At 39.7% G+C, this 10,000-nt stretch overlaps 1 protein-coding gene across 1 annotated transcript in view; it reads right to left on the reverse strand.

Annotated features, from left to right (window-relative positions):
• LOC138060229 (uncharacterized) overlaps positions 1-10,000 on the reverse strand; it is a 63,323-nt gene that overhangs the window by 51,315 nt on the left and 2,008 nt on the right. Inside the window, exons 4-7 of the mRNA XM_068905965.1 lie at positions 9,558-9,785; positions 7,909-8,007; positions 7,708-7,820; positions 7,579-7,597 (exon numbers count right to left, since the gene is read on the reverse strand). Coding sequence (XP_068762066.1) covers positions 7,579-7,597; positions 7,708-7,820; positions 7,909-8,007; positions 9,558-9,785 — 459 coding nt within the window. The remainder of the gene's footprint in view (positions 1-7,578; positions 7,598-7,707; positions 7,821-7,908; positions 8,008-9,557; positions 9,786-10,000) is intronic.

The raw sequence follows: 10,000 nt of genomic DNA on the forward strand, positions 1-10,000 counted from the left end.
TTCCGCACGGGAGGTTGACATTTCACCCGATTCTCCAATATTTTGCGCCAGCAAGGAAGAGTTCACCTTTGTTAGATGCGCGTTCGCTGGTCGAAAGTCTTTTCATTCATGTCATGCGGCACAAATTCCCGAAAAAGAACAACAGTCTATTTCCCCATGCTCCCGTTTTATTCGGCCTTGATGTTCTCACAAAGTCTGTAATTCAACGAGTCACCAACGAGTCACCATTTTTAAGAAAGCTTTTCTGGTGAGAAATATGCACAATTGAACCACGATGATAAAACAGTCAGAAAGGGCAGTAAACACAGAAGGTGACTCGATTGTTTTGGACACTATAGTACAGAAAATAGCCATTTTTGAGGCAAATGTGCATGGTGACGTTTCCAATTCACTGAGAAAAAATATCCTGCTAAATTTAATTCATACAGTGGTGACTCGTGCACACTAGCACAATGTCGTTGTTTTCTTTTCTTGTTGGTTTTGTCTAGCGAAATTACGCTCGAAAAATGTTAAGCGATATAAAATTAGCCTACAATGGCGTTGTTATAAAAAAAAACAGTCAGTAGAAACCGTCTAATACTGTAACGTTTTCAAACAGCGTGTCACCATTTTGGGACAAAGTTGCTCACGCAATGAGTTTTAAATCACGTGTCATAAGTTTCTATCCTTATGCAAAATTCGTGTTTTTGATAACTATGACTTGTGTTTCCTGCATTTCCATGTCTCTTACCGACAGAAATTGTCGAAGAGTTATAAAATAAAAAGTGTACTAACTAAAAAGTATTCTTTTAAATTTTCCGGGTCTTATGAAGTTTTACTCGCGTAACATTGGCCGGGTAATACATATATGTGCAAACTAATTTTAAGCCGTAACAATATTTGGCAGTTGGCGATACATCGTCATTTTATATAAAATACCGCTTCAGTTAGTATTTTATACGACCTCCTGAAGGAAACTACATCAAGGTAAAAGGCAATATCCTTCGTCCATATATATTCAGTATGGTGTCATCACATTTTTAGCGCAAATCTTAATCTTTTTAGCACATCCAAAAAGTCGAAAGTCCTTTTTTGTTGATTGTAGGTAGTAATATCCTTTAGAAGTTAGAAAGCGACAAACTTTTCTCGCAGATACAGCAATTGTAGACACCCCGTCTTCTTCGCTCTTGTGGGCCTCCTTGCCTTCTTTGACATAACTTCCATGGGCGTCCTCTGTTAAACAATGGCTGGATAGGTTTTCTCTTAAGTGTTAAACCTTTGTGTGTGCTTTCCGTTCCAAGAAAATCGTCACTGATTAATCTCCAAGCACTTTTAGGAGAAATGTAGCACATTTTAGCTACTTAGAGAAAACCTTTCAATGCGAGATAAAACAAATACGCTCGTGCGCTTGTCACGGTATCAATGGCAGCAAGAAAAACCATATTTCAGATTATGACTCTCTTCTTAGCTAAATCTAAATAATTTCGCTCTTTTTATCATTGTGGATATATACCAAAAGGAAATTCAAACACTGTACATCAAACTCAGTTACGAATAAAAACGTTACGCAGCGCTATCGTACCGGTTATGAAGGCGACTGTAAAGCTGTGTCACTTATGACCCTGTCAAAGCGTTCTATAAATAGTTTAAATTCCTCACAAATACAGTCTGTGACAAAATTCGTTGGAACAGTACACGACTATGCAGATCTGATGCTTTCGCAGCTCACTCTCCCCTCACAATGTTGTTTTAACGCGAGTTTCTGAGCCCATTTGCCAAAACAACATTGTGGGAGGGCAAGGTATTGTAAAGTGTTTCAACAATTTTGTCCGGGACTGTAGATCAACAGGAGCCGGGTAGGTTTGCCACGTCTGCGGATCAGCTGTTTGCACAAACGACATCAAATTCAGCAAAGCAGCCAGCTTTCCCGTCTCTGCCAGCTACAACTGCAGTTCTAATGCCCAAATTAACAGGATCTAGTAATTCTACAACATTTGACGCCCGCCCGTTTTTCGATATGAGACAGCAGAAAATGATTGTGCAAGCGGTCAGCCTTAAGGATGCAACTCTATTGGCGGCTATTTTGAAAGACCACTGTCCAAGTGTTTCAAAGGAGTTAAAAAAGGCCTTCTGGGAAGAATTGAAGACATCATGTGCAAAGCTGTGCAAGCGTTTGCAAGGTTCTGTTTTCTATGGAAACGATTATTCATTTCTACACAAAGCAGAGTGAGTAAATCAAATTGGTACCTTAAAGTACTTCAGAGAGAAGTATAATAGAAGGAATGCTACTCATTCCAAAGTTCTTGACTCTTATGAAGGAAGCGAAGAGCTGTTCCTCAGTGTTGGGAAAGCTTCATAATAACCGCTGTCCTGAACTTTTTGGGATGTCAGGCCTTCAGGATACACCATCATTACATAAATTCCCACAAAACATTGCACACGAGAGTGCAGAAAAGAAGAAGAAATGCTTTGATGATGCTTTTGGAAAGTTTATTGACAAGTTCATGCCTTCCGGATTTTTTTGGTGGTTGTAGATGGTTGCAATTTTTTTTGAAGTGGTTGTAGGTAGTTGTAGATGGTTGTAGGTGATTGTAGGTGGTTTTAGGTCGTTCCATGTTTTAGTGACTACGCCTCTGATCTACAGTACGAAGGTGAAATAGCATCGACTTGCCAAATCCAGTTGGTAAGACTCCAACAACATCCTGGCCGTTCAGGATAGATCCGAAACACTTTACTTGAAGAGGATTAAATTTAAGCGATGGAAAGTTACCGTTACTCAGGGAAAATCCGACCCGGTGAAGCACTGACAAAAACTCTGGTCTACCCGCCATCTTCGATGTTTTGTTTATCGTATTCTGACAAATAATAAAGTTTACTCTTATCACAGTTCAACACAGTTAAAGTGCCCATAACCTAATTTTTCTCACTTAGTCATCTGAATCTACACATATCTGATAGACGTTTCGTGAAAAAAAAAGTGCGATTTTCCCAAAACGCGATTTGAAAATTAAATTAGAAAACGTTCAAATTTGCCGCCATTTTGGCTCACCATTCGCCTTAGTCTTCTATCGATTCTTCCCGGTCACAATACTGCTGTGACGTAGATTAAGGAACACGTGATTTCAAGTGAAAAAGGACTTGCTGGTTTTCACTCACGTGATCAACAGCCATGATTTTCAACGAAAACAAAAGGAAGCGTTTGCATAATAATAGAGTTAAATTCCCGGAGGATTTGGTCGGGGCACCAACATGGCCGCCTTTTCTTTGTTTTGGGCACCAACATGGCGGTCGTGACGTCATGTGAAAACCGAGAAAAGCGATATAAACAGTATAGTAAGGAATAATTCCCTCGAAAAAGGCTAAAAGATGCGTAACCACTCGATGTAACAACACAGCTGATCCTAAAAAAAGAATAAGTATACGTAGGAATCCTTCGACTCACAAAACGCAATACCTCAGAAAAGAAGAAAAAATGGCTGCAGATTTTGTCTTGGTAAAAAGAAGTCCGGTAAAACTTCTTCACTGTGCTAGATTCACTTCAAAGAGAATGACTTTCAGTATTGTATGGACAGCAAAACGAAAAGATCGTTGAAGGCGGATGATATTCGCTTTACAGGAACAGACATAAGCGTTGACTTTAATTCCGTCGCGAGACCTTTCTTATCCTCTTTTTCTTTTCTGTAATTTTGTAGCCATTCCTCGTCTGCTAATGGTTCTTCCACTTAGGGTTCCGTGTAGTTCTGAGTTTCAGTGCTAGCGCTGGCTCACTCGTCGAGACCGGCAACTACTCGCCTCAAATTCTTTTTTTTAAATCGCCAGTTTATTCACTTCCAGATTCAGAGGCACTTTCCTTGATGATAAATATAGGCATGATTGATTTAATTGTTTACTGAAAAATACCAAAAACGATCGCTGAGCGATACCTTGGCGTTGATTAGTAAGAAAAGACAAGACCCACGCCAACAAGCATTCCTTAATCTTCGTCACAGCGAGCCCGTGAGGTCCTGACCAGCGGAAGGGGTGTACCAAATAAAAGTAGGATTGAAAAAATCGTAGGAAATTCGCCTCTCGCTGGAATTGGAAAAGTCCTTCGCCAAAGTTCATATGGACTTTCAAATAGGAAAATAAAACTTTTTAGGTTATGGGCACTTTAACCTCAGCAATTACACAGGCAAGCACATTCTCCTGAAAGACTTTTCCTACCATAAATTTTGCGCCCTTCCTTGCTCAAAAGTGCCTTCGGAAGGGCAAAAATAATCGAACACTTCCAATTTAGTACATCCTCGGGTCTTTGAAATTGATCATCGCCGAGATTGAGAACAGTTGCTGCGTGGTTTGATGTTTGCCCTTCCAAGCAATCACATTACCTTTTTGAAATTTTCACTGGTCTTCTTTTAACGCATTCAAACAGCATACGAAACGAAATTATGATATTTCTTGGAACTAAAATGCTTCGAAGAAGGGACATTGATGACTTCCAGAATCCAGTGGGTAGAACCCCGACGTCGTGAACCTTAGAGAATGAACTCAACGCACTTTAATTGCGACTAGGTATAAATTAAAATGTGGATATTTTTCCTCTAATCAATGAAATTTCAACTGACTTGTCAAAGCACTTTTAAGTGATCTGTCAGTGCCGCCATATTTAGTTCATGAATTCACAATAATTTATTACACCCACGATTTCTGGGTGTTTTGTGGTCATGTGACCGGCCGATGCCAGGGCCATTTCCCGGCCCACCCAAAGCCAGGGAAAAGCGCCCTGGGGACGAGGTTGCGTTTTTTGGAGACGATTGTAAGGAATGCCGCAGAAGACGAAAAAAATGGATCGACTTTGTACTTCGCAGGCGAGCCCATTGGAAACCAACGAAGCATTCTAAGATCTAACTGGTGCGAGTGTCAAGTGAAGTGCTGAGTTTCTACCCCATATGCACCATGTGAGCGTTAGCCCCACTGCTGGACATGGGCCCACACAAGGACAGAGAAACACACTGACCAGGGTGGGAATTGAACCCACGACCTTCGGGTTAGATCACCGCTGCTCCACCGACTGAGCTACAAGGTCAGACGGGAGCAGGCCTGGGAAATGAAAATCTTAAAGTCACGGCAATGAACATGTACAAGTACAAGGAAGGATTTACGTTTTTGCAAACGTTGGCAGTAGGGATAACGCTCACATGGTTCATATGGGGTAGAAACTTAGCACTTCACATTACACTCTCATCAGTTACGTCTGTTCAAATATAAGTGCTACACGGCCAACGTTTGCAAAAACGTAATGCTTCCTTGTACTTGTACATGTTCATTGCCGTGATTTAACATCTTCAGTTCCCACGGCCTGCTCCCATCTGACCTTGTAGCTCAGCCGGTAGAGCAGCGGTGATCTAACCCGATGGTCGCGGGTTCAATTCCCACGCTGGTCAGAGTTTTTCTCTGTCCTTGTGTCTGTCCCATTTCCATTAGTTGGGCTAGAAACTTAGCACTTCACATTACACTCTCATCAGTTAAGTCTGTTCAAATATAAGTGCTACAGGGCCAACCGTTTGCAAAAACGTAATCCTTCCTCCATTCTAAGATCTGCTCCCTACATTTTAGAAGAAGGGATTTCTCTCGGGTGTTCCCTGCTCTTCCCGGGAAAGAAACGCTATCTTCACCAAGGTTTTGGGCCGTGTGTCTTCCCAACAATTCAGACAAACGACCCTGAATTCGGGCAGACTGACCGTTTGCCTCCGATGTCAGAAAGAACAAGGATAATGGTGAACACCTATAATACAACTACAGAGAATCTGGCCAACATACTGCTTCTAATGTATAACGAATAAGATTGTACATACAGACGGTCAAGCTTGCTAATGAAAGAAACACAGCGGTTTGTTTACATAATTTACAGTAGACAGTACTCCCGAGAAAAGATTTTCGGAAACTCATCAAGCGTCCACTTGAACTGCATCGTCTAGTGATAGTCTGGCCTGAAGTTCTTGCTCTAACCGTTTATTTTCCTCGTTTTCTGCTTCATATTTCTTTAGGCATTCCTCGTCAGCCAAAGGCTCATCAGCATAAGCCATTATGTCGTCTGAGCTTTCACAACATGAAGCATACAAGGCGTGTTCGTCTTCGTATCTTCGTCTTTCACTTCAATGTCGAAATCATCCTCAAAACTTGCCACTGGGTCGTTAGATTCCATATCTCGCGTTTGTTCGAATTTGAGCGCTTTTAAGTACACTACGCCGTTAAAATAAAGCAAAGAAACCTGTCCGAAAAGAGGTTCTCCGACCTAAGCTTTGTAAGACGCGGCAAAGCGACTCTTTCGATGACGTCACGGGATGGCTCGTCCCAACTCCCACAAATACTCGGTCATGGCGCAGAGGTGGTTCAACTTTAAACAACTTAGAAGGGCGAGGATTTTATCGATCACAGAAAATTTTCGCCAAAAGTGTCACGGAAATTAGGAGTTTTTGTTTTGCGAAAAAAAATATATTGGGGTTAGTTGCACTTTAAATTGCTAAACATGTTTTCTCTTAATGTCATGAAGTGTTTGGTACGCCAGGCCAACTGGGTTTCTCCTTTAGAATATTTTAATTGTTTTTTTCGGTGTTAGTCACGGTTGTTTCTGGTCTTACCAGTTGTGTTTTATTCGAGAATGTTTTTTTCCGTATTTCCTGGATATAACTCGCCTTCATTTCTTCTCGGGTTTCTCTGGCCTGTCGTTGCGGTTCCAGGCCGGATTAATGACACATAAGCGGTTCTCTCTCGTGTGCGATTTCCTTTTATGTATAAATCAAGGCTTTTACGCAGATTTATTATTGTAGATTGGTGCAAGTGGAAATCGTACAGCTGCCCTGGCAAAGTACTTTTACCGCCTGCATTTGATGATTTATGTATCGGGAGGAGCCTTAAGCCCGTCCTCCTCTCCGTGTAGTCATTTGTTTGACTCTGTTATGTAACAATCATAAATCGTCATTTTCTCTGTAAATTTACTGTTAGCCTGCACGCAGGCGGTTGGATGGTCAAAAAAACCGGAATTCGTAATGAGGTCGCCATCTTGGATTGACGCGGCTAGGTCTGGGCCGGGTTGAGGGTCACGGGGGCCTAGACCTATCCCACGCTCTTCCAATTGCTGGTTTTCACTCACGTGATCAACAGCCATATTTTTCAACGAAAACAAAAGGAAGCGTTTGCATAATAATAGAGTTAAATTCCCGGAGGATTTGGTCGGGGGACCAACATGGCCGCCTTTCATTTGTTTAGGGCACCAACATGGCGGTGGTGACGTCATGTGAAAACCGAGAATATGGCGTCTGATAGTGTTTCGTAGCGACACAACATCTACCACCTACGAGCAGGCTAATTTACTGTGTAACTTGATTCTAGATATTGTAACTCGTTTCTTGTAATTTTTGTAACGTGTCATACTCCGATCGCGCTCATCTAGTATTGATAAACCTGTAAAATACTGTCGAAACGAGCGATTTTCTATCTTGTGGAAAAAACATGTTAATGTGCTGACGCACAGGGGTCATTTTGATGAGTGATTGGCACTTGATTGTTCAGTCAAACTGAGAACATATAAAAAGATACTTACTAATAGCAATGGCTTACCTTGTGGACGATCTGGATCCTTTCAAAAAATAACAAAAAGTTAAATCAGTAAAATGTGAAGACATCAATCAAACTGAAAAAGTGCAATACTTTAAGTTTTAAACATAACATTTTTTTTTACAATTTTACCTCATTTGGCAAAGGCTTGTATGTTGGATCCTTAGTCAAGGAAATTTTGCGGAAAATGACCTCATGTAATGAGCCACTTCTTGAACTTTTTCTTTCATGTCCACCCTCTGCTCCTGAGGATACGACAATTGCTCATTATGTATCTTTATATCGCAATCAAGTATGCACTCAAAAATCGTTTAAAAATTAGTCATTACATACCTTCTCTGCCTGGCTGTTCGTAACGACTTTCAGAAATTGAAAACAGAGCATTGTTGTCCAGTGCAGAATCTGAACGCCTTTTAGTCGTACTGTTATTCGCTGCAACAATTCAAACAGCAATTCAAAGATTAATGCTCTTTTATGTTAACTTTAATTTGATTTAATTCCAACGAGGAGGATGGTATTGGCTATTTCATAGTTTCTCTCTGAATGGCATATAATTGTTTATGGAGTTTGTTTATCCTTAGACTTGAACTGTAATTTTTGCTGGTGTATTATATAATGTATACTTCAATTTTATTACTTATGTTAACTTAATAGAAAGATGACCCATAAGCTGTACTGCTTTAAACATATTAGTTTAAAATGAGCCTTGATGTCTTGGCAGGCTGCTTCAATGGCTTCTTCGTGTGCCCCTGACGTCTCTACAGTGCCATACTGTTAAAAATAAATTACCTCTGAAAAAGGTTAAAGCTATCAGCTACATTCATGAAAGGAAATTTTAAACAAATTTTAAAGTCACAGAGTTTGAAACTGAGCACCTGTAGTTCCAAAAGCTGCTCACTGACTCATCTTTTAACTAGTAAACGTTGATCATGATACCAGGATGTGGTCTGCTTTAACTGAATTGAGGTCATTGTACCATATAAGTTACAGCCCAAATTTTTTAATCTCTAGTTTATGGCTTCACAATCTGGCCGTAAATTGAAGTGCTCCAACCTATAGTATGGACCAAGAAAACAAGGATGGCATGGTGCTAATAATATTAACCTCTTAGTTATTGACTTAAGAAAATAGTATCAAGAAGTCAATCCCTCCCTGCTGGTAATTTCCAAAAGATTAACAAATAAAAAAATAATAAAAAAATAAACAAGAACATCTAACTAAATTATTAATCCTCCGACATTTACAGCAGACAAAGTTTGAAAGTATGCGCGTCATCAGCATCGAATACAACATGTAATCAAGTGAAGTAGAATGTTTTAAACTTATTCTTATGTTCTCTTCACGTGTGAAGATATCATGTTTTCACACCAAAGCTCACTGGTATTTCATTGGTGTTCATATAATAACTAGAGAATATTGCAAGGTGGTGCAAAAGATATAAATTGTATTTTGAGTGGTAAAAAATCTAGAGCAGCAAGTGAGTAAAATACTGTTTTTAACACGAGAAAATAACATATCTTCAAGCCATTGTGTAATTTTCTTTTTGTTGTACAGACAGGCTGAGTGTTTTGCTCACCATTTTTCTTTCTAACACCAAGGACAAACTTTATTGAAACTTCTTGCAGCTTGGTGGCAAAAATTTCTTCAATTTTCGTATTTCTTCTTCACTTGCAAGGATCTCCTTGAATAATTTATTTGAAGTTGTATGAATTTTTATTTTTTATCGTGTCATAGAAGGATTTTACGTCAGCTTCAGAGAACTTCACTAATCTATTACTCGCCATTTTTCACTGACTGTTTGCACGAACAACCATGCAAAGGTGAGAAATGATGTCATCAATAACCTCACTAGTGAGGATATGGAAAATAAGCTACTTGGGTCCCAGATGTAGCTTTGTATGATTTTATGAGTGGTGTATTTTCCAGTAAAACACTCCTGTCTATATAACAATAATAATTTTGTCGTAATGGCTTGTATTTACCATTCTTCTCTTTTTTCTCTTCCTTGCTTTTCTGTTGCTTCCATACATGTAGATGCTTGGTGGGTTTAACTTCTACATCCGGTGATTCGTCCAATTTATCATCAGAGTGAGAAGGTGTAACCCTGCAGGATCCTTGTGGTGTGGAATTGTTGGACACAAAACCTTCATTTTGTTGTATTCCTACTACCGGTACTCTTGGCATGCTTACCATCTCTTGTCCACCATGATCTTTATAAAGTCAAAAATAAGAGTATAAATAATTATTTTTGAGTGTTCAAGAACATAGCTTAAACCTCAAAGTTGATATTTTCAACCTCTAAGACAATTAACTCTCCCAACCTATGAGGAAGATATTTGTTTACAAACAGTCCACCTACAAGTATGCTTTTCAAATGGCACTTAATTAAATAACAATATCTGAAGTCGAGCATGTCTTTGGGAAA

The sequence above is a fragment of the Montipora capricornis genome, chromosome 8 (assembly GCF_036669925.1).
Source record: "Montipora capricornis isolate CH-2021 chromosome 8, ASM3666992v2, whole genome shotgun sequence".
Classification (NCBI taxonomy): Eukaryota; Metazoa; Cnidaria; class Anthozoa; order Scleractinia; family Acroporidae; genus Montipora; species Montipora capricornis.